This window comes from Convolutriloba macropyga, chromosome 12 (assembly GCF_964194025.1).
Source record: "Convolutriloba macropyga chromosome 12, txConMacr16.3, whole genome shotgun sequence".
Classification (NCBI taxonomy): Eukaryota; Metazoa; Xenacoelomorpha; order Acoela; family Convolutidae; genus Convolutriloba; species Convolutriloba macropyga.
Window position 1 is genome coordinate 19,578,361 of NC_134479.1, and position 25,577 is coordinate 19,603,937.

Genomic DNA, 25,577 nt, shown 5'->3' on the forward strand with positions numbered 1-25,577 from the left:
GCAGAAATGGTTAAGTAGTGTCACAGTTTAATTTTTCTAGTCTCAGACGAAGAGACAGCCAAGGCGACTCGATTCCTCCTTTCTCGAATGAAAATGTGTGTTGAACCATCGGGTGCAGTCGGAGTGGCAGCTTTGATGAATGACAACAACGTGAACAAATACCTGAAAGGGCTGAAAAATATTGTCGTGTTCATATCTGGAGGGAATTTCGACTTCCTTACTCAAAGTGACTTGATTAATCAATATTTGTAGTAATTCAAAATTATAACCTCTTTCGATTTAATAGAAGAAAATAGAATCTCTAAAATTTCCGGTAATTTAAATTCATAAATTAAATTCTTTCAGTGGCATATTTCAAAGTCGAAGCTGCCGAATCATTTTGAGACTTAGATTTCGCGGAGATATCCATTGTTTTGAATTACCTTGTCGCGCGTGAGCTCAATGACAAGAAAGTATGTAGGGAGCCGCTCTAGAAACCAGATTTGACGCTGAACAGATTTAATATAATTACTTTAAAAAAGTGCTCTGAAAGTTAATATAAGTACTCTAAGTACTTATAAGTTAATATAAGTTAATCTGATAAAATTTTTGGAAATTTGTTAGATCTTCTGTAGCCTCAGACTCGCTGCTTTGCCAGGAGGTGCGAGTAGCAAAACTCTAATTTCGAGCAGCTTGGAACCCGTTTTTCCTCTAACACTGATTAACAAAATTTGGTATCTATTCTGTTTTCTCGCGCAGTGTTTTTGGCCTCACATTGCCTATTATGTGATTTTATATATCACGTTTCTATGTAACCACTGGCACGTGCGCCTTGGGATGTTAAAGATAGCTGCCCACAAAATCCAAAATTTCTACCGATGACGTCATCAAATTCTAACAGGATTTTATGCTTCTTTGGTAAGATGTATCTTTTCATTAGTTTGTGGTTGCCAAAATAGATGAGGGCGACTTATTTACGCTTGGCACGGAAACAATTAAAAAATGAATTGAAATCAAATTTTCTTGGAAACGTTCTTCACCAAAAACGATTAGAAACGCATTTTTCTAAGCAAACTAAAAAAAGTTAGTGAGGCTAATCGAAGCTAATTTGACTAAATGGTGAGGCTCAAAACTGTTTCATAAAATGAATTTCGCAGCTTAAAAAGTTGAACTTGTCCCACGTATAAATTTCTCAGTTGTTTGCACGGCGAGGTAAATTTTCAAGAGTGCGGCCTTTATGATTAAACTAGTTATAATAGGCAAGATCATTTTTGAGCTAAAATTGTAATTTCCAAATTTTAATTATCGCTTCTCATACTTTTGATAAGAACAAAAATCGAGACTCGACTTATCATCCAACTAAAGTTTTCCGTATGATAGCTCAATGCAATAGAATCGCAGATAAATCTTTCGTTTAACATGGTCATGAAAAAATCTTGGAGCTTTTTAATAGGTTTAACCGTCAGCTTCAGCAGGTGTCTCTTTGGAATTATCGGAATATACGTGCTGTGCGTTAATAAATTGTGCTAAAGTATGTATAAACAAACAGCATTGTTCAATGAGATTTACATATACATACTCAAAAGGCCATCAAAAGGCAAAAAAGCCTAGTCGTGTGATGCCTTTGGGAAGCAGTTCAAGTTTGTTAGCAAATAGGGGTGGGGGTAGGGGGTTGATATTGGTTTCTTTTTAAGGTTTAAAAAGATTTTCACTCTTGGTTTTTCAAGTGTGATATCTCAGTCAGCTATAATCAAAGTCTTGTCTTTGAAAATAACCAGCACCTCGCCTCATTCGTTTCCTTCGGTGATTTCGAAGTTTCTCTGCTGATGGATGAGGACAAAAACTAGTAAAATTAACTGAAGTCTCCACTCATTGGGTGACTTTTTTGACCCTCTCATTGGGCATAGCGGCATAATTGGTTTCGACAGTCCCCATCATTTCTGGCGCATAATCGCAAATCTCTTGCAATCAGCATTGTAGCTGAGCCACGCACTAGATCTCATTTCGTTCTGCTGGAGTCCAGACTTATGTCAATTGCGCTACGAATCGGTGCCCTTGCAAAATAACCTGAACCCTTTGATCAAATTTTAGCTGGAATTCCGCAAAAATTAATACATGTAAACAGGCCTTAATGTGTGGATTATTGCAACAAAAGAACGAATGGTCTCGCGAATGTTCTTTCGTGCCCAATTCTGCAAAATAGCGAAATAGGGTTTTGTAATATCGGTTAGCAAACGTTTTTCTCTTAGATTCCACACTGCAAAGACATAGTAATTTACAGTTGGGGGTCTTTAATCCCAGGAGCTAGAGCGCTCACAATAAAAAAATTAAGACCAGTTCTAACTTGAGCATGTTAGGTATCATACCATTGCTTTTGACCATTTAAAGCAAGATTCTGTTTAGAGTCGGCACTAAACCGGCAAATACCTATTTGAAGCGTACATTTGCCTAAGGTGGGCGTGAACTGCTGGCATGTTCTATAATATTAGTAATTTAAATTCATAAGTTCAATCTGGTTTATTAACTGAATAACTGAACTATAAGTTTTTCAGCAAATAAACATTTCCTTGAGAATCCTTTTTCCGATTAATTTCACATCAGTGTCTAAAAATGCTTTAACCTAAATAAGGGAAGTAGCGAGTAGTTTTTGAAGTCCGCTTTAAACCTATGCGAATTAAAGAGTTTTGACAAAAAAGTTGCTTAATAATCGTTTTTGTTTCCCTTAATAATATATGATTTGAGCCTGAACTTGAGGAAAGAGCCTAGAACGAATGTTGCTAATCACCAAATTAGTAATTATGCATGGAAATTTAATGTTTTACTTATCGCATGCATACATCAGCTGTATTAAGGTTGAATAGGATTTCATAATTTGGAAGTGGATTAGCTTTGAAGTGGGATTAGCTTACATCAATTTACCTGTTACGATCAAAAAAAATCCCCTTCCTAAATTTTGATCAACCTTGAACCCACCCCACTCCCGTCTATCAAAAAATCGAGGGAATTTATGGCGAAAATTCAAGCCTGTTTTATGTACGCAAAATTGCAATTGACCTCTTGTGCCCTAGAGATTCTACTTTCTGCTAAACCCTGATTGTTTCTCAACTGTTGCCAGCAATGCTGTTACTCGAACCACCCACTGTTTGATTAACAGAGCGATCATTTGCTGAAGGTTTGTCTTATCTCAATTGGTCAACAGACGTTACTGAAATTCATGCCAAAATCATTCAATTAGTATTATCTGTTAAAATTTTTGAACCTTAATTTTTGACACAATACCATTGGGTTTGTCATTGGAGCTATCATACCAAGTTCAAAAACAAAACATTAGTGTATCCAGGGTATAGGTGTTTGTCTTGAATGAAGTTTTGAATATAACTGAAAATCAAGATTGCCCAAAACGAACTCATTTTTTAGCAGATTTTATAAAAATTTTTGTTATCAGATAAACCCTTGAAATAAATTTCACCTGAAGCTAGATGTCAGAAGAGTCTGAACACTTTCAAACAGAGCACAAAAGCTCAAGTAGAAAAAGTAAATTTTCGTAAGACTTTTTACGGCCAATTTATTGTAAATGTCTCTTAAGTTTTTTTGTTTTTCGTTTGCCATAATAATTGCAATTAAAATGACAAATCAGTGTGAATCGAAATTTGATAAACCTCGATAATTATGCACGGTACTCCTCGATAATTATGCACGATAATTATGCACCTCGATAATTATGCACGGTGCCGCTTGTTTATGAAAAAAACAACAGCTTCCTTAGTTTGATCAGCATCACCAAACTACGACTTAACTTATATTTATAATTTATAGTAAAATCTCAGTAGCCATTTTTTTCAGTTTAATCTGGTTTTGTTTTTGTCTAACCTGTTTTATTTTTGTAGCGGAAAACAGCCTGCACCTTACTCTAAGTGCACTTCAGTACTGGGCCAATATAAATGCAATTACTCATCATTACTGAATCATAGACTGATTCATGTCACTTTTTTTTTACTCGAAGACGTTCTTTCATCCTGTTTTTACAATGACCGGACTTTTGCCAATTCTGATTTTTGCTTGCCAGACTGATTTCCGCAATTTTGCTTTTAGACTCAAAAATACGTCAACAATAGTCGTGAAAAATGTCAAAAATTGCCGAAAAAACAGGTAAAAAATATCCGAAAAAAGTCCTAGGGAGTGGTAAACATAGTGGAAAGCAGAAACACCTTAAAGTAACACTCAGCGAATTACTTTATCTCTGAAGTCGATTCCATCGCATAAAAGTTACTTTCAACATAGAAATAACGATCATTAATTTGAAGTCATTTTAAATTTTCTCTGCTCAGCGATTACAGTTTATCTTGTTCATTTTGTTCCGTACCTGGCTAATTATTTCTTATTGTGTTTCAATTGAAATTATATTGACATGATGTTGTCAATTACTATCATCTACTCTTATTTCTTGTTAGCATCAGCTGATTTTAAATCTGAATTCGGTCAGCCGTTTACCGGAGAATGTGTTGAGAAAAATGAACAGCGCTCAAACTTCGGCTCACGTAAGTAGCGTCAATTGCAATGCAGTTTTGAATTAACAGTAAAAATAAGTTAAAATGCTCATGTTTTTATCTCTTCAATGAATCCTAACTCTTTTCACTAAACACTGAATTAAAAAATTTCAAAGGATACCTTTTTGAGTATTGTACTGATGTTGAAATACCAATCCTTCCAACGAGAAAAAAAAATCAAAACGCTCATTTGAGCAGAAATATTTGACTATATGAAATTTTTCATTTTTCGCGCCCTGAAGACTGTCGGTTATCGGCACATTTTTAAATGCATTTAAGAATTTATTAGTTTTGGAGCAAATATCAATATATCTTATTCAAATTTACTTAGTCAAAATTACTTGAAAACATTCGAGAAAAGCAAATTCATGCAAAGTTAGGATCTACTCTGTTCCCCTCCCGTGTTTTTTACGCCACCAATTAAAAATTAAGTCTTGTTATATAGCAAATCACTACGTAAAAATTAGCACGTGGGCGTGAGAGCGTAAAAATTATATGCCCAATAATCTGGGAGATAGCAGAATTTAAACCAAATTTGCTCTCAAATGTAAGTAAAAATTACAGACTAGGTTTTTACATGAGCTCTTGATTACCATAACTATACGTTCACGACTCTGAGAGGTGTGGCTTGAGAGGAGCATCAATTTCAACAGCAAGAAGAAAATTAAAGTGTATTTTGTAGGAGTAAAAAGTAAAGTAAAAATTGATTGTTTGCTTGAAGAAGTGTATTGACAAGTTTCCCATGTAAGAGTTATTCACAAATATTTGCGTATGTTTCATAAATTCGTGAAAGCTATTTGACCCCCTCCCCTTCCCGTAGACCAATCCTTTGTGCGTCATCCTGTAATTGATACGATCCTACAGAATTTTTGGTTTAATTATGATAAGTAAAACAAAATTATGTAGATTTTTCAGCATTTGTAACGCTTTTTGTTGGTTTAAAATTGCTATTTTATTGTTATTTGAATCGATCTGGCTGAAGTAACTGTCTATTTTGAAATAAGAAAAATGTCGATCAATATTTACAGAAACAAAACTTTGATTTTTTTTGAACTTTACTGTTTTCTTAGGTGTACAAAAATGCGGCTTCGTAAAACAGAAAAGACTAAACTGGCGGTTTTTTAACTAAAATTAAAAAAAAAAAAACGTTCAAAAAGTGAAACGAATAAATGATAGGTGCTGTTGGATGCTTCTACATGTACAGGTGGGTCTGGCCAAAAGCCTGGCCTTGGTTCTGTTGTCTGAATGTAATCAGAGCTCAATCCAGACATTGCATGATCGGATTCAAATCTCATCATGACAGTCTCTTCAGAGCACATTCTAGAACCTTGTCATCGACTGATTTCCGTTATGATTATGAATTTCCGAAGAGAGCCTTGATTAGACTATTCAATCCGCAGAGTTGCAGCCCCATTATAAGACTAATGAGAACTTTTGAATCACGAGTCTTTTCATACGTGTACACCATTCATTAATTTAGTGTAATAAAATTAATTTGATGTAGTATTTTAGTTCAAATTATAGCTCAGAGATGTTTTTGTAACAAATAAAATTGACGCAGAGATCCAAAAAGATCTGCTGAAACAAACGGTGGAACCCAAAAAGGCCAAGGCCCTTGAGCTAGCTATCACTATGGAAATGGAGATGCGAAATCAAAAGCAAATCCAAGCACTTAACAAAACGCTTGTCCCGGCAAGCTTAAGCGCGATCCAAAACCAAACTAGCACCTGTTCCGCGAATTGGTCAACTACCAAATAGTTTCCAAAGATATTGCGGCTGAGCTTAACAAATCAGAAATCAAATTGAATAGCGCTTCAAGGTCATTTCAAGCCTTAAAGCTAGAATAGTGTGACAAGCGAAATTTAATACTACATTCTATCGAAGCCAAACGGATTTGGTCATTTTGTTCAACATTTATATTTAGCAACTATTATTACTACACAATCGTCATTCATGAAGTATAACTCAAACTGGAACTACCTCAACCACCAGCAAAACAATACTACGACTTAACATTATTGCATCAGATTCTCTGCGATTGGATTGCGAATCAACCTGTTATTGATACAGAATATTCGACAAAACTTCTACATGGTTAACAAACTTCCCATGACATCAAATTTACACTGAAAAAATGACGTTATGGAAAAGTGTTCACATTCTGTCGACATTATTATCTACAACCAATCAACAGTTGAATTTGACATGTAAATCCACGTGACTAGCAGCATAAAAAGAGCTTGAAAAACTACCCAAAAATCAGTTGAAACTTGGTAATTTGTCTTATTAAACTGACATAAAGTGCGTATTGAAGCACACTTTCTTGAGCGATAAATTACTTGTTATCGTGTCTTTTTTCTGTAGATCATATTAGTGATTGTACAGTTTTAACTTTATTTTGACTTGTGAAAAGAGAATTAACTTTGATATTCTCAAAACTTTCTTTCTGAGGAACGAAGTTCCTAAGTAAGAGAAACTTTGTGCAAAGCATAAAGTCAGTTTCTCTTACTGGCTTTAACGAAGCCTACTCTAGTTCGAAATTGGTGTTACTGAAACCAATAGAGAGACTTGCTAACATTAAAGTTAGAAGAATATTATTATTGTCAGATTTCCAACTGGTAAGACTTACCGTTTTACAACTGCTGACTGCAGAAGATTGAAACTTTGTATAGTTATAGCCAAGTTATAGGGCTACAATTTGTAGGATTGGGAATTCCTAAATTCGGTTTTTAACTTGAGTTATTAACAAAGAACTCAACAAAAATTTGATTGTTTTAATTTGAATTATTTTGTTATTCTGAGAGAAACAAGTTTGTTATAACAGCAAAGCTGTATAATTGGTTATCAAGAGTAATTGAGCAACAAGTAATGCAACGGTATTCTCCAGTATAGCGGATAATACAGTTCACAAAAGTTAACTGCAAAAATACAATATCTGGACAGATTTGAAACCGCTGAAACGAACTGGGTGGTGTAAAGTTTTCCTTGACTTTGATAGGAGAGCAGCCGTTACATTTGGTCCGCCGACCCGGACAGTGGAAGGTAAATTGCTGTCCAATCTGATGAAAAGAGTGCCGAAGGCACCTCCCAAAGAGAATCAAGCAAATCAACACCAACAGGCCAGCGAGGCGAACAGAAGAGTGAAATTCAATAAAGAAATTGAAGTGCGAACCCTGCTCAAAGGAAACCAACAAAGCAAAAGCGAACAGCAACCAGGCAAGTCAAGCACAACCAGCAGAGACGAGCTTCAATCAACAGCTCACAGGTACGATAAGATGCTTCAAGAGTTAGTGGAAGAAGTTAACACTAAAAGAAGGCTTGGCTACAAAATAATTGAAGATTCAGATCGACCCAACAAACTAAAGGTCCTCTATCAACAGATTGTCCACATCCTAGAGGAAGAAGTACCCAAGCAACTGCAGCGTCGAAACAAGCTTGTGCCCTACCAAGCAAATTTCGTTGAAGAGCATCTGAAAAAGCAAGAAAGTGCAAAGCAAGTTTGGACTATCATTGGCTTGCATATATAAGCAAAGGCACGCAACCAGAAATGAATGCCGAGCAAAGCAACGCAACCCAAGCAATGAACGACATTGAGGGCAACAAAAACTACCCAACGGACAACCCAGTTGCTCAAACAGTGCAAAATGGAGCAACAGCAAGCGGCCAAGAGACGGAGAATGCTTCGGAAATATCTTCAGCAAAGCAAAGGCGAGAGGAAAGATGAAGAAATTTGCTATCGAATTCGAAACCAAGATGCGACTCGAACAAGCACGGTTTGAGCGGAGGAGGCTAGAGCTGGAAATGCAAATGAAGGAACTGGAAACCAAGCATCAACTGCTGGAGGAAGAGCGTGAGCTAGAGCGCAAAGTGAAGAGAACAGCATTAGAGAACGATGATGCTCGTTCCCAATCAACCAGTGCTCGAGACAAATCACCCTCTAACTGGACACCCAAGAAGAGAGATGTCTCTGACTGGGCCAGCAGAATCGACAACCTTCTAACGAAGGGTTTTCAGCTTTCAAGGGAGAGCGAAGAGAAGAAGACCGAAGAAGCACAAATAGAGACAAACGGTTCTCGAAAACGTCGAACTTCAGCGCAAGTTCCAACGTTAAAGAAACGAAGCAAACGCAAAGTGATCACTGTCCGCTAGCTGTTGGCACTCATAAAATATGGAACTGTCCGCTATTCAGGAACATGAGTGTGAATGATCGGTACGCAGCAGTGAGAAAGCAACGCTTATGTTACGGATGTCTAGGTAAAGGACATGCAATCAAAGATTGTAAAGTCAATGCGTGCGGCATCAATGGATGCATCAAGAAGCACAACCGATTGCTACACTCAGAAAACCAAATGGACGAGGGCAATCAAGCAGTCAACGTAAGCGCAGCAACAATCAACCAGAGTAACGAAGTTACTAGTTTTCTTCAGATAGTTCCTGTCTCAATACAGAGCGGTGGCAACAGGCTAGACACATATGCTTTCCTCGATAGTGGATCAACGGTTTCATTCATCGATCAAAGTGTGCAAGAGAAGTTACGGGCCCAAGGCACCGGTGTGACGCTCAACATAGCTGGCATACACGGAACGAAGGATCTGAAGACAGAAAGGGTTCCTCTCAAAATAAAGGGACTACATTCAAAGGTGCATTCAATCGAAGCGTTTGCACACCCGTCAATCTCCTTGGGAAACACAAACTACAACTACAACAAGCTGAAGCAAACCTTCAACCACTTGAGTGTTTTAGCCAACAAAAGCTTCAACTTGATGGAAGTTGGCATCATCCTTGGTCAAGATGCTTATGAGCTACAACGCCCATTGGACTGTAAGATAGGAACACGAAGTGAACCTTTCGCCGTTCTAACAGAGCTAGGATGGGTAGTCAGTGGACCCATGGCGGGCAAAAGAAGACAAAATGTTTGTCATTTCGCCTTCACTGTAGATGTGAAAGTGGCGGAGAACCTGGTGGGACATAGAAACCTATGCTTCCAAAATCAACGTCGTCAGTCAGTCAAAAAAGGAACTGCAGGCACACAAGATGCTAGAGAGTACGACAAAGTTCACAGGCGAGCGGTACGAAGTGGGAATGCTGTGGAGTGAACCAGAGCCGAACCTACCGAACAACTACAGCTCAGCCTTGGGTCAGCTTTACTCACTGGAGCGAAGATTCCAAAGGGACCCAAACCTGAAGAATTTGTATCAACAGTCAATACATACAGAGGTAGAAAAAGGATTCGTTAAGATATTGGACGAGTCCGAAAAGAAAGGCACTTTCGGGAAAGAATGGTATTTGCCGCACCATCCAGTGCTAAACCCGAACAAGCCTGGCAAAGTAAGACGTGTTTGCAATGCTGCCTCAAAGTACAAAGAAGTATGCCTTAATGATAAGCTACTAGCAGGACCTGATCTGCTACATGGGTTGATTGGAACAATGTTCAGATTCCGTGAAGGACCAATAGCCCTGACAGCTGACATCGAATCGATGTTTCTACAAGTGCAAGTTCCCGAACAGGACAGAAGTTGCTTGAGATTCTTATGGCGTCCAAGAACTAACGAACCTGTTCAGATATACGAATATCAGCGTCACGTATTTGGAGCTAAAAGTTCTCCAACTTGTGCAAACTATGCTCTCAAGCGAGTGGGACTGGACAACGAAAAAGAGTATCCGATTGCAGCAAAGGCAATACAAAACAACTTCTACATGGACGATTTCATCAAATCGGTAGAAACCTCTGAAGAAGCAATTGAAGTCTTCAATCAACTACAACCTCTTCTCTCACGACATGGATTTGAATTGAAGAAGTGGATAAGCAACAACGAGGCAGTTACCGAAGCAATCCCAGAGGACTTGAAGTCAATCAGCAACACAAAGCAAGTCGAAGTGGAACCCAATACGGAGGGATCCTCAGTGCTAGGACTACAATGAACCGTTACTGATGACAGTCTTCAAGCATGCAGAGGTACAAACAAGGAAGTTGAAGCACCTATAACCCAGAGGAAGATTCTGTCACTGGTATCTTCAGTATTCGACCCGATCGGATTGTTTGCTCCGTTCAGTGTTCATATGAGACGACTTCTGAAAGGCATCTGGACTAAGAATGGACAACATTGGGACAACGAAGTGGAGCCTAGTGAAGAAGAAGAATTCCTGAGATGGAAAGAACAACTTCCAATAGTGGCTGAAACAAGCATCGATAGAAGATACTTCAACGGAGAGAGGGATAAAACTGAGCTACATGTGTTTGCTGACGCATCTGAAGACACGATGTGTGCAGTGGCTTATCTACGTTCACAACCAAAAGAACACTCAGCGGACTTAGCATTTGTTATTGGAAAATGCAGAGTGGCACCGATGAGGCATCTTTCAATACCACGATTGGAGTTGCAAGCGGCAGTCATGGCAGTGAGGTTGAAAGAACAGATAGTCAAGGAACATGAAATGAAGATAAATAGTTGCAGTTTTTGGTCAGACTCAACTACGGTACTGCAGTGGGTACACAGTTCCCATCGTAAACAACAAGTGTTTGTGGCCAATCGGGTAGCTGAGATACTAGATACAACTGATGTTTCACAGTGGAAACATGTGAGCGGTATCAACAACCCAGCGGACATTGGTACCAGAGCAATCAACATTGAAGAACTCAAGAGAAGTGAGTGGCTCACTGGGCCGGTTTGGCTAAAACGACCAGAAAGTGAATGGCCAGAGCAGGTGAACCTAATCTTTGCATCAGATGAAGAGAATATAGCCTCATCAGTATTCATGATACAGGCTGAAGAAAAGAAAGCTGTTATTCAGTGGGAACGATTCAGTATTTTTAACAGACTAGTAAATACAGTGGCATACGTACAGCGAGCATTGAACAAAGACAAACCTGCAACACTCGTAGTCAACATTGAAGAAAGAGAAAAAGCAAAAGCAACAATCTTCAAGTTACTACAACAAGAACAGTTTGGTGAAGAGATGAAATCTCTCAAAGCTGAAAAGGAAATTCCAAAAGTCAGCAAAATTCTACAATTCTCCCCCTTCCTGGATGATGAAGGACTTATTCGAGCCAAAGGCAGAATAGGAAAAAGTCAGTTGGACTTCAATGCAAAGCATCCAATACTGTTACATTGGAAACATCGTGCGATTGAATTATTCTTGCGAAACGAGCACAAGGACAATCAACACGAAGGCACTGAGCATGTGAGAAACATTGTTCAGCAAAAGATGTGGATCCTAGGCATACGGAACGCCTTAAGATCAATCAAGAACAAGTGCATTACCTGCAGAAAAGGCAGAGCACAAACGATAGCACCAGTAATGGCAGGTCTACCCGAAGAGCGGCTAGATGCTTCAACAGCCTTTACAAATGTTGGAGTCGAATACTTTGGCGCTTTCATTGTGAAGATTGGGCGAAGAAATGAAAAGCGATGGTGTTGTCTCTTTACTTGTCTAACTATGAGAGCGGTGCATATAGAAGTGGTACCTAAGTTGGACACAGACAGTTGTCTCAATGCAAAAATGAGATTAATTGCCCGAATAGGCAAACCAAGTACAATCATCAGTGACAACGGAACAAACTTTGTTGGAGCTGAAAGAGAGTTTGCGGAGTATGTTGCGGCATGGAACAAAGAGGGGATCGAAGAACATCTAATTCAACGAGGGATCAGATGGAAGTTCAACCCACCCGCAGCACCTCACTTTGGAGGAGTATGGGAGCGGTTGGTGAGAAGTTGCAAGAAAGCAATGTATGCAGTGTTGGGGAACAGATCAGTCACCGAGGACGTTCTTTCAACCACGATGTGCATCGTTGAGCAGACTTTGAATGCGAGACCTTTGACTCCAGTCAGTTCAGATGTTAATGACTTAGAAGCATTGACTCCCAATCACTTTTTGCTTGGCAACAGGAACGTTTGCTTACCCTATCTACCATGTGCGGAAGAATTTGTTGATCATCGAAAGCTCTTTCGACAAACTCAAGCCTATGCAAATCTCATATGGGACAGATTTCGTAAAGAATATCTGCCAACTCTGAATAATCGGCAAAAAATGGCGATCTACGGCGAACGAAACCCTTAAAGAAGGCGATCTCGTTTGGTTGATTGAATACAGCGATAAGCGTGGATATTACAATCTAGGTCGAGTTGCGGAGACCATCGATGGGTCTGACGGTGTGATTCGATCAGCTATAGTTCGAACGAACGACGGAGTGTACAAGAGACCAGTAGTGAAGCTCGCCCCAGTACTACCTGGAAAAGATGTTTTCGCGATAGAATACAGGGCCGGCGATATTGCGGCTGAGCTCAACAAATCAGAAATCAAAATGAATAGCGCTTCAAGGTCATTTCAAGCCTTAAAGCTAGAATAGTATGACATGCGAAATTTAATACTACATTCTATCGAAGCCAAACGGATTTGGTCATTTTGTTCAACATTTATATTTAGCAACTATTATTAATACACAATCGTCATTCATGAAGTATAACTCAAACTCGAACTACCTCAACCACCAGCAAAACAATACTACGACTTAACATTATTGCATCAGATTCTCTGCGATTGGATTGCGAATCAACCTGTTATTGATACAGAATATTCGACAAAACTTCTACATGGTTAACAAACTTCCCATGACATCAAATTTACACTGAAAAAATGACGTTATGGAAAAGTGTTCACATTCTGTCGACATTATTATCTACAACCAATCAACAGTTGAATTTGACATGTAAATCCACGTGACTAGCAGCATAAAAAGAGCTTGAAAAACTACCCAAAAATCAGTTGAAACTTGGTAATTTGTCTTATTAAACTGACATAAAGTGCGTATTGAAGCACACTTTCTTGAGCGGTAAATTACTTGTTATCGTGTCTTGTTTCTGTAGATCATATTAGTGATTGTACAGGAATTAACGGGAATTAACGGGAATTCCTAAATTCGGTTTTTAACTTGAGTTATTAACAAAGAACTCAACAAAAATTTGATTGTTTCAATTTGAATTTTTTTGTTATTCTGAGAGAAACAAGTTTGTTATAACAGCAAAGCTGTATAATTGGTTATCAAGAGTAATTGAGCAATAAGTAATGCAACGGTATTCTACAGTATAGCGGATAATACAGTTCACAAAAGTTAACTGCAAAAATACAATATCCGGACAGATTTGAAACCGCTGAAACGAACTGGGCGGTGTAAAGTTTTCCTTGACTTTGATAGGAGAGCAGCCGTTATAAAAGCAGTCGACCCAAACCCCAGAAGAATTTTCAATGCCGAAATTGCTGATTAGTTTGGATCCCAGGTAACAAGGACAAATTTTTTGCTTGTGGTGGGACATGCAATGACTGCGGCATAATGAATATTTTCGCAAAGGTTTGTAGAAAACCGAAATAAGCATTGTCTCAATTCGAAATAAAAAATCAGTAAATACATTAGAAGAAGAAAGCCCAACGGATGACTCGGTAAGTTTAGTGCAATCATCATCAGGTAAAGGACTGCACCAGTCAGACTATAGTAGCAGGGATGACAACATGGTGGCTACGATCGATGGTGGTAACAAAAAAAATTCAACCTTAGATCATGCCAATCAAAATAGGGAATATTTCCTTTACCCTACAAGTTACTTCAAGAATCACATGCAGTTTTTTAGAAAAGTCATGGGCAACGCGAGTGGTATAAATTAACCTGCAAGCATTCTGGTTGAGCAAAGAAATCAAATCTCAATTGCGCACGATCTCTCAATTGCGCCAATCCAGAAAAAAAGAGAAGTTTGTACCACGATGACAAACAACGGCCGTCATGTCCCACTTGCAGAGTTCACAGTTGTGGCAGACGGACTGTAGCCCTTAATTCGCCGCAATTTTTTTTTTACTATATCCGACTTGCTGTTACACAGCTTCCATGTACAAAAGGTAACCAAGTGAACAATAATACAGCCTATTTTGAAATAAAAAACAGGGAGCAAAACAGTTTCCTAACCTTATAGCTCGCATTGGAAGATCAAGAACTTCTAAAGCTAAATCGAAACTGCGTAGGTGCATAAACACTTTCAACTAAGACATCCAAAAGGAATGCGGTTTCTCATTGACTAACTAAATAAAGTAGACCTTGAACTTGATGAGAACAATATAGTTAGACAAACAAGTTCTCCACATCGGTACTTTATTTCTTACATTGTAGCCAACGTTAAGAACAATAAAGTTAGCAGTGGAGTCTGAAGTTCTTAATAAAGCCATTCTCAAAATTAACACCAAATGCCAAACTTAGAAACGTTAATCGTATCAGTATCTCCACAAATTATGGATGCCGCACCCCAAATCACCACATACGTTTCAACAATAGATCTTAATTATGCTTATAGCCAACTTAATCTACACTCTGAAACTGCTAACTTTTGTAACTTTAATATTATTAGCGGCGATATGACATGTAAATTCAAATACAGATTTCAAACTTGATTTTATGGCCTTGCTGATGTACCAGTAGAATCCCGAAAGGCAATAAAATATACTGTGATCGGATTTAAAGAAAAAACTTACTGCTTCTTAGAGGACATCTTAATAAATACCAAAGGTACAGAAGACGAGCACAAAAAATATATCTTTGACTGTGTCCGTCCATAGATGAGGAAAACCTCAATTTAAATTTACCTAAATGCAACTCTGAAAAAAGAAAAAAGATTGGTTTGGCTATCACAATTCACGCACAGAGTTTTTGCCTATTGAATGCAAAAAATCCGCTATTTTGTCACTTGTAAATTTTTTTAAAAGAGTTTTGATAATTTCTTAGTTCATTTTATTACATAAGCAAAATTTTTTCCAAATCTTGCCCAATTAGGTGGTCAGTTGCGTCCCCTACTACGCAGTTTAGTGAAGTTTTTGTGGACTGAAACACACGAAAACTGTTTTGAGGATATTAAAAATTGCATCGCGAAAGCTACAGAATTTGATCACTGAAATGGTCGAAATCCGAGTAAAATGTGACGACCTCAAAGCAGCTCTGGAACAGTTAACAGTAGAAGGGTTGAAATCTACTGCTTTTACGTCTTGATTTTCAAAATCTTGCTGAGAACCGTACAACGTAAATGGTTGCGAATTGGTATGAGTAGTTTGGTCTGTCAAATTTTTTAAAAAGTACATTTGCGGACAACAATTTAAACTAAGTTCTGATCATAGAGCATTACTTTCTGTACTTAAGGATAACCGTTCCAACTAATTCTATAACAGCCATCTAATTTGGTGGGTTGATAGACTTTGGCCATATAAATTTCCACTTCAACACATGCCAGGTGCAAAAATGGGTCCTGTGGATTTTTTTTCTTGACGTCCGAACCAAAATCCCAAAGAAGTATCTGCTATAATAAGTAATTTCTAGTCTCAAAATTACAACTAATTTTTGCGTCCGCAAAGTCCATAGAATTGAAATCAATAATTTTCTTACCCCAGTTACATTCTTTACTTAAAACACATGGTCCCGCACCGCAAATAAACATATTAAACAAATCTGGGCAAATTTCAGTGCATAAAACTAAGCAAGTTCTTAACCCAATCAGCAATTTTCTGTAACAACTGCCAGTCTACATTCAAACATTTGTATGCGTATTCTGCGCCACAAATACCAATTAGCACAGCATTGGCTCGACGAAATCCATCTGAAGTCAATCTTAACTACCCATTATAAGAATTATAGCTCAGACGCTTGGCGAGAAATTCATTTACTTCACAACAATTTCCCGCAAAATAATAGACATTCCAATCTTAATTTTAAAAGCCAAACAGCAAATGTAAAATCAGTTTTTTTGCTCAATTTGCTAGTAAAAACCAGTTGAAATCTTAAAACCCTCAAACGAACTCCATTATTGAAAAAGCCAAGCAAAAAAGCGAAAATCAACTCAAGTAAGATTTGACGAATAATCCAAAAACACAAATCTTCCTTCTATCCCAATACCCAAATCGCCGGGCGCCTCATCCAACATCAGTACACCACTCACAAATAGCCCCCGAATCCCAATTTTTTTTTATATAATGGGGGAAGTCTTAAGTAAAAGTTTAATAGCTTTTCTCACAAGCAAAGATGCTGTATTAAAAGAGGAGCACGACTGCGTCCTAAACAATAATGGGGAGCGATTAAACAGGAAATATTTGTGTTTTCACTACTACTGGTGGGACTTACATGTGCTATCCGGTTGCCTCTGCATTATTGAGAAAATTGCTATCCCAAACGTCTCTTATCGATGATATACACGCTAGCCATCGGGGTACCTATTGCATGATATGTAAATCTACACAAAGCTAGTGGCCATACATGAATGGTGAAATGATTGTTAAAAGAACAGATCTCAAACCTTTCAATGCAATTGCTAAGGGTCTTAAATCAGCAATTCCCGCTGAGCATTTCACTTCTCATTTACTTTGTGCTGAGCCGAACAAGGAAATACAAATTGATTTTGGGGGAGGGCATGTTTTTGATTAAAAAGGGCCAAGAAATGTACTTTCTAGAAGCAGTAGACGGTAGAATACCTTCCAATAGACCAATAAAGACCGGTCTAAGTACCTTAGAGCATGTATCGTCGGGAAAACAATTGAAAAGGCAAATGTAACAAATCTATTGGTTATTTGTATCGAATATCATGGCGTACCACGTACAATCCGATTAGACCAAGCAAAAAGACTTGTGGGCAACAAAGAAAAGTACTTGTAACAAAAACAAAAGATATTATTGAGGCTACAGTTAATAATCATTGGGCAATTGGACTGGCAGAAAGACTAATACAGACTATAGAGCTGCATTTAGAGTAGCATGTATCAAAGAAGAAAAATTTGCTCCAAATTCGTTTATCATAAATCAGGCGCCAGGGATTATGATACATCAATTTCGAAAACAAAAATATTAAAAATCATGCGCATCGAAGCGCAATTTGGTAAAAAACCTAACTTTTCGCTTAACGTAGTATGTACTATTCCTAATCTGTCTAATCTCTCATACGAGGATACTATAAAAATTTATTTAGATGAGGACAACGGGCTCTGTAACTGAGAAAAAAATTTGGCAGAAAGGATCCAGCGTGACGCTAAAGAGTTCACGAGGAAAATCCAAAGAGATACGATAGTCAAACATAAACAGCGTGAACCCGGCAGAGGAGTATAATCCTCCAAATCGAATATAGTACGCGCAATGCAAGGCCGTAGGCATAGGATTCCCAATGTCGTCATCAAAAAAAACAACCTTTTTCTCAAATCCCACCCATGCGGCAAATGTAATGCTGAAAAAAGAACGAGCAAGCGAGCCAGAAGGAGTCCAAACTGTTTTGGAAACTTCAAAACGTCATCAGATTTGTTAACAAACACTCCGACAAAACGCCATCGACGAACTGGGGACGTTGAAAACGTCCAAACACTTTCCACATTCGTTATTGAAACCGTACAAGTGGAACAGGCTCAAGAAGAAAGAAATATCTTGCGGGTCAATGGACAGGTCTCCCCTCCCGATCCGCGAATTCGATACTTCAGCAACCCACAATTTGACGACTCTATCTCCATGACTGTGTATTAAGCTGAAATAAACAACGATTCGACATAAAAGTGCTACTGGAAAATTGTTAGAACTGTATATTATTACCTGTCACTAGCTATCATAACCAGCAAATTTTTTGTTATTACCTATTTAACTGGGGACAAGTTGTTGATATTGTAAATATACTATTACTCATAAAATTTCATCCTTGTGCAATTTTATTCATAACTCTAGGGGTATGTCATCACACATGCTTGTTCATACATTTTCCGTTGCACAGCAAAATTCTGTACCAACTACCAATGTCACAAGTTAAACAATTTTAAGTTTGCGCACTCTGCGCCGCATATATCAATAAACACAGCATTCGCTTGACAAAATTCATCTGAAATCAACATTAACTACCATAAAAAGAGTGATAGCACTGACGCTAGGCGCAAAAAGCAATTATTTCAGAAAAATTTAACGCAAATAATAGTTAATCCAATCATACTTTTAAAAAACTAAACACCAAAAGTAAAATGAGAGTTTTTTGCCCAACTTGCTAGTAAAAATCAGTTGATATCTGATAAATCTCGAACGAACTCCATTAATAGAATTGCTATTTCTTCTAAGCAAAACAAGAGATGATCAAATCGAGTAAGATTTGGGGAACTATCTAATAACACAAATCCTCCGTCTACCCCAATACTCAGTTCGCCGGCCGCCTCATTCAACATCAGTACACCACTCACAAATAGCCCTCAAATCCCAACGTTCTATTATATAGTGGTGGAAAGTCTTAGGTAAAAAGTTTGATAGCCATTCTCACTAGCAAAGATGCTGTATTGAAAGAAGTGCTCGATTGCGTCCTAAACAATAATGAGGAGCGACTAAAAGATAAAATGTTGTGTTTTCACTGGTACTGGTGGGACTTATATGTGTTATCCTGGTGCTTGTGCATTTATGAGAAAATTGCTATCCCGAATGTTCCGCGAGAGGCTCTCATCGATGATATACACGCTAGTCATCGAGGTACCTGTTTCTTGATATGTAAGGCTATACAATATTGATGGTCATACATGGATAGTGAATTGATTGCCCAATCAACAGATTTTAAACCTTGCATTGCAAATCATAAGAATCTTAAATCAGCGATTCCCGCTTTGCAATTCACCTCCCATATACCTTGTGCTGAACCCAACAAGTAATTACAAAGTGATTTAGGGGGTATTTTTTTGATGAAAAGGGGCAATGAAATATACCTTCTAGCAGCAATAAATCGTAAAAAACATTTAAATAGACCGTACAAAACCAATTTAATTGCCTTACAGCATGTATCTTTGGAAAAACAAATAAAAAGGCAAATGTAACAAATTTTTTGGACCTTTTAACGATAATCATGGTGTATCACGTACAGTCCACTCAAAGTAAGCAAAAAGTCTTGTGGGCAACCAAATAAACAACTTTTGTAACCAAAAACATTAATAGATAATTGAAGCTCCATTTAATGATCATCGGGCATTTGATTCGTTGAAAAACTAAACAAAAGCAAACGAACGGAAAAAAACAACAAGGACGGCGAATCACGATTTCAGCGTTCAAATTTTTGTGTCCAATTCCCCTATCTGAACGCTTTGTCCAACTCAAACTAGCTCTGAAAACACACGGAAAAAGAGGTCAAAGCAAAAACCTGGAAGGCATCTACGGGATGCCCGCCCGGGGCTCAAATATCGTGAAAGTGAGCGCCACAACATTGACCGGCTCGCAAAAGCGACATCGCCAAATTTGCCACCCTACTTGAGCGCCAAACACTAATAAAATCTCATGCGAACAGATGCGGGCTCTGTACCGGAGAAAAACTTGTGGCAGAAAAGATCCAGAAACACGTTAAAGAGTTCACGCGGAAGATCAAAGGAAATACTAAAGTCGAACATACACGACGTGAACCAGGCAGCGGAGTATCCTTTTCCAAATCAAATACAGCACGCGCAATGCAAGGCGGTATGCATAAGATTCACAATATCGCCGTCATCAGAGAACAACCTCTCTCAATTCCCACCCATTCGGCAAACGTATTCCTGAAAAATGAACAAGCAGACGAGCCAGAGGGAGTCCAAACTGTTTCGGAAACTTCAAAACGTCATCAGATTTTTTAATGAACACTCCACCAAAACGCAAACGACGAACTTGAGACTTTGAAAACGTCCAATTACTTTCCTCATTCGTTATTGGAACCAAGCAAGCGCAACAAGCTCAACAAGAAAGAAATATCTTGCTGGTCATTGAACAGGTCTCCCCTCCCGATCCGCGAATCCAATACCTCGGCGCCAACATTAGCCCAAAACTCGACGATATTATTTCAATGACTGTGTATAAAGCTGAATTAAACAACGATTCGGATTAAATAGGCTATTGGGAAACTGTTTAAACTGTATATTGATATGTATCACTAGCTGTCATAACCAGCAAAATTATTGTGATTTCATATTTAGCCGGGGTTAAATTATTAATATTGTAAAGATAATAATACTCTTAAATTCCATCATTTTTCAATTTTAATCATAACTCTAGGTGTTATGTCATACGTCTACATTATTCGTAAATTTACTGCAGTAAAATTAGTATGATGCAGTATTTTAGTTCAAAATATTTGCGCTTCATTTCTTTATTAATCATATTTCATTTTGTTACTTCCCGCCGTCTGAGTTTAGTGTTTGTTCACCCCTGCCTTACCTCCCGCAAACGTTTTTGTTCACTAACGCCTTTTGTTGACACCTAATTCACTTTTCATTCCCTTTCATCCACCAGTTCAATTTCAGTCGTTATTCCTGTCTCTTGATTTCGCGCGGCAAAATTAGCCCAAAATATAGGCACGTATTTTGCTTGCCGAAATCCATTTAGAAAATAATTTGTCATCTGGCCCCGCGAAGGCTATAGTAAAAAAAATGAAGTACGAAAGGTGTATGCTTGGGTAGCGCTTTAACCTGTTCGCGTCTTGTTCGCGTCCTAATTTGGTCTCCTGAGAGCTAGTTTAAGTCAACTAATTCAGCGGGGAAAGAGTGCTAAAAATCATTTACAATAGGTCAGGTGTTTTATCTGCTCGTATACTTGATCTACTTTTTGTCTCCGGAAAACCATGGCAGTGTGTGCGTAATCATTATTCGCACCAGAATCATTTAAAAAATTCTTTGTGTTAGTCTGGTCTTGGTGGTCTGAACATAGATAATCCAGTGTTGGTACTGTCGGATGATTACCAAAATGCCCGGTAGCAGAAAAAATTTTCCCTCAAAAAAGGCTTTAGGCTGCGCTGCGAAGAGACATTGTTAAGAAGTAGTATTTAACTGCTAATTAGAGAAGAGCGCGTCTTGGACAGTGTGTTGCTTTTTGGAGCTGACCTGTTGGGTAGAAAAATTTGTTTGCTCAGGTACTTAGAGGATTCAAAATTGATTAGCCTCTATTTTCCTGGAAACATTTCATTAAATCAATCTTCAGTGTGTCCTCTTTTGCATCTTTTTTAAACTTTTCGATCTGCGCTTATTATAGAAAACCTAATGATTTTACTGATTTTGTTGTTTCGACAGATAGTGGCTCATTATGTCCATTCGAGGCCAAATGGACAAAAACTGGATACAAGTCACTTCAGGAATGGTTTCCAAATTCCGACAAGTTCTTGGAATTGTATGAGGGATACCTGGATGCAGTTTACAATAGTGATTACAGCTATGGTTTTGAAGAGTATCACAAAATGGATTTCTTCATATGCTCTATAATAATGCCACCGTGTTTGAATGTCACGGAAATTTCCTCAGAGGAGGGAGAAATTCGACTTGTTCCGCCGTGTCGATCTTTGTGTTCATACGCCAAGCCGGATAATATGTCACTATTAAATTTTTGCAATTTAGAATACACCTGAACTGGTTCAGACAAATTCACTGATAATGTGTTCAATACTACGGCAATAGATTAGTGGAACCGGTTAGCAAAAGGTAGAACGCTAATTAGTTAGATGTCATATCCTGCTTAAGATAGCAAACTTTGTCACACAACAAATTTTGGTTAAATTTTTGGAAATTCATTCGAGATTTTTTTCTGTTTATTTTCTTTTTTCATTTGTTTGAAGTTTTTATTAAGAATTATGTATAAACAATTAATATATTTAGTGTTTATGTTAGTTTTATTAACTTGTTTTTATTGTTTATTATCGAATTAACTATTTTTAATTTTTGTAAATTTAAGAGTTTGAAAATTGCATAAGCGTACAAACATTTTTATATATAGTTTTTGGTCAATACAAACTGACAGCAGATCTTTACCAATGGCTTGTCGTCGTGCCTTCAATTCTTATCTGTTTTATTTGTACACAGGGTGTGGACTTCTTGGGACAATTGTATGGGTAATTATATAATGACAGAAATGCTTGAAAATATGTTATGTCATTTTTCCAAAAAAATTGTCATTTTTTGATGTTTCATGAGTATAATAGGCCAATCGTTTTTTAAAACACAATTTTGATTTTAAACATGATTAAAACAGCAATTTGCAGCAAATAAGTTTTTTCTAATTGTTCAAGATTTTTTTTGTTGTCGTTTTTTCATGAGGAGTATCACAATCAAGGAACCTGAGGAACCTGGCGATCTATAAAAAATCTTACTCTCAAAATTTTCTCTATTGCTAGAGAACGTTAATTCGAATGATCTGCTCTGACAATATAGGGAATACAAACAAAAGATAAGAAAAGATTTCCAATTTTACTTTTCAATAATTAATAATGTTGATTTGTTGTTCGTTCCTTGAAACTGGCCGATTTTGCATCTCAGCTGTTCTGAAGAACTGAAATTTTCAATTCTGATGAAATAGGAAGAACTGTTTGCAAAACCAGCTCTAGAATTTAGAGAAGAATCCATTCTTCTGCTTTTAGTTTTTTTTAAATTTTCAAAGTATTTTATTGTTTTTTAGTTATTATTGTTGAGAGCTATTAATTGCTTGAAGTCGTCTGTTTTTCAAAAACTCTGTTGCATAGAGAGTAACATCGGTTGTAACAATACTTTCTTTTTAATCGGCAGAAATCAGCGCGATCGGTGAAAAGACGTTTAAACAAAATTTTGAGAAAAAAATGAACTAATCGATTTTTTTTTCAATCAAATAGTTAGTTTTGAGGCTGAAAACTGAAAAAATTGCTCGTGACAGTAAGCGTTTTTTACTATCTTTAGTTTTTCTCAATTTTCGACACGACCTGTCAACCCCCGCTCCCTGCTGTATTTTTTCTTTACAATTTCTCCTTCCAAACTTTAAATTTTGAAGTGTTCCCCCTTTTTCAAATTTCTGATAGTTTTTATATAAATTAAAACTAGATCCTGCGGTCTACAGAAAGGTGCTTTCCTTTTTTCTCTACAAAGCGTTAGCAAAATTGAAAAATTTGACTGAAGAAAAAAGCCAGCTCGCATATACATTCCTCGACTTTTGAACAAAATATTGGAACGAATAATTCCTGACCTGGTCATGTTTATTGTGTAAAGGCTGAAAAATTTTGTATCCTAAATTTGTTGTCATAGTTACTTGGATTCTATCAAATAAACCCCCACAGAAAAGACCTTTTGTTAAGTTGTGATAGTTTCATATCCAGTTTCAGTTTTTTTCCTTAACAGACCTCTAATTAGGTGGGATTAGGATGGAATTCTGATTCCACTCTTACATTCCGAGGAAAGAAGCAAGAGAGTGTAATAATAAAGTGAAAGGCTATAAACTTAGTCTTAATACGCTCTTCGTAAGGATTGAAATAATAAAAGTTACACTCCTCATTACATCTTTGCATTAGATTTTTCTCAACTTTTGACTCTTCTATAGATTGTTAAATTCATTATTTCGCTTTTTATGAGAGCTGTATTAATAATACAAATTGCAGATCTCAGTTAACCGTTGACTTGTATTTTAAAAATTCTGTTTGTTTTTTTTTGAGAAAATCCTTGACTTGGGTAAGTTCCACGGACCGCTAAGGCATGGTCACTTCGCGCTGCGCATGGCCAAATGCGCTTAATGAGCAGCTCTTAAATATTTTTTCTCTGAGGTTATTTTCCCTTGGATGTTCTCTTCTTAGCTACAGTTAAGTGGCTTTTTTCCGGACCGGGCTCTTTTTTCGAAATCAAGTTTCTTGTGGTTACTTATGTAGCGATTCATGTTATATAGTGTTCATGATTTATAGTCATTTATATTGTAGATTCCTAAAAATGACTAAAAAATGTGTCCGAAAAAATGTGACCAAAAGTGATCTTTTATAGTGACATATTCGTTTACATTTTCTGAAGACCAAATTGCGGCGAGAACTCCCGGATTTATTTTGAGGGTGCAGATAACATTGCAGATGTATGCTGGCCCTTTCCCTGTGAGGAATTCCCCAGGCCCAAAGACGTGAACGGATCGTGTGTTCCACCAAAAGGATTCACCATGAGTGCGTTCTCACTGAGGGATTTATACCCCCTGACTGATTTTGATTTGTTGGGTGATGGAGGGATATGGAATGGCAGCTAGAGTAAATCTCCGTCGGTGGTAAAAAGTGAAGAGCTTCAAATTATGAAAATATTTTCGATCCAAAAAATCTACCAAACTGATCATTTAATATTGAGGTAAGCAAAAAATCAAATTTACATTTTCTTGCTGTTTTTTGAAGTATCGAGTTATTGATGGATGAAAAGGAAGCTGATAACCTGGTCAAATTATTTATAACGAAGATCAAAAGGCAGTGAATACATTGCCAATTTCATTGAAAATAGCGTTTTGTGGAAACAAAACCATTTTGAGCATAAAATTAGCCTAACACGTTATTGCCGGAATTTTCTTAATTCAAAGATTTAATTGTTCTTGTGAACAGTGCTATGGCAATTTTAAGTGATGTCGCGCTTTTTCAGCCCTATTCATTTAACCTCTTATCATTTAACCCCAATATATTCACCCCAGGTATCATTTAACCACTCTATCATTAAATGATACCTCCGATTTTAATTTTTCTATAAAAATCACTCCGATTTTAATCTTTCTATAACATAAGGATTATTAAATTAGCAATATAATCATTTGGCCACGCCTCTTGGACCATGGTCATACCTCAGGCCAAAATAACGGCCAAATTAATTACCAATTAGGCTTTCTTTAGATTCTGTATCCGTGGAAAATGTTTAATTTTAGGCATTTTTGAACTAACTACTCAATTTTTCAACATTGGCCGCGTAAGGATAGTTCAAAAATATATCTGTAATTTACAGACTTAAATGACAGAAGTGTCTACAATTGTATGGGTAATTATATAATGACAGAAATGCTTGAAAAAATTTTATGTCATTTTTCAAAAAAAGTCATTTTTTGATGTTTCATGAGTATAATAGGCCAATCGTTTTTAAAATCTCACAAATGTTTTACAAGCAAGACTTAAAAACACATTTTTGATTTTAAACATAATTAAAACAGCAATTTGCAGCAAATAATAAGTTTTTTCTAAATGTTCAAGAAAAGTTTCCCTATTGCTAGAGAACGTTAATTCGAACGATCTGCTCTGACAATATAGGGAATACAAACAAAAGATAAGAAAAGGT

The 25,577-nt window shown here is 37.2% G+C and overlaps 2 protein-coding genes across 14 annotated transcripts in view; both read left to right on the plus strand.

Annotated features, from left to right (window-relative positions):
* Window positions 1-336, plus strand: part of LOC142350255 (serine racemase-like) — a 45,437-nt gene extending 45,101 nt beyond the window's left edge. Inside the window, exon 5 of the mRNA XM_075402030.1 lies at window positions 41-336. Within this exon, the coding sequence (XP_075258145.1) occupies window positions 41-252 (212 nt within the window). The 3' untranslated portion in view covers window positions 253-336. The remainder of the gene's footprint in view (window positions 1-40) is intronic.
* Window positions 337-3,111: 2,775 nt separating this feature from the next.
* LOC142350616 (uncharacterized) lies at window positions 3,112-24,648 on the plus strand. 13 transcript variants are annotated; one of them, XM_075402512.1, is made up of 4 exons: window positions 3,112-3,213; window positions 4,150-4,517; window positions 21,576-21,870; window positions 24,297-24,648. In XM_075402512.1, exons 2-4 carry the CDS (start codon window positions 4,388-4,390, stop codon window positions 24,517-24,519), a joined length of 648 nt encoding a protein of 215 aa, XP_075258627.1. In that variant the 5' UTR covers window positions 3,112-3,213; window positions 4,150-4,387; the 3' UTR covers window positions 24,520-24,648. The 13 variants fall into 13 exon arrangements, with proteins under 13 accessions (XP_075258627.1, XP_075258623.1, XP_075258624.1 ...); XM_075402508.1 differs by having other exon boundaries at window positions 3,171-3,264; XM_075402509.1 differs by having other exon boundaries at window positions 3,183-3,222; window positions 4,156-4,517.
* Window positions 24,649-25,577: the final 929 nt, after the last annotated feature.

Bases quoted from the DNA above. Each gene is read 5' to 3' on its own strand.
- LOC142350616 (XM_075402512.1), top strand. From the start codon at position 4,388: ATGATGTTGTCAATTACTATCATCTACTCTTATTTCTTGTTAGCATCA. The intron at 4,518-21,575 runs GTAAGTAGCGTC...TTGTTTCGACAG, and splicing joins GCGCTCAAACTTCGGCTCAC to ATAGTGGCTCATTATGTCCA. The intron at 21,871-24,296 runs GTCACTATTAAA...CATTTTCTGAAG, and splicing joins TACGCCAAGCCGGATAATAT to ACCAAATTGCGGCGAGAACT.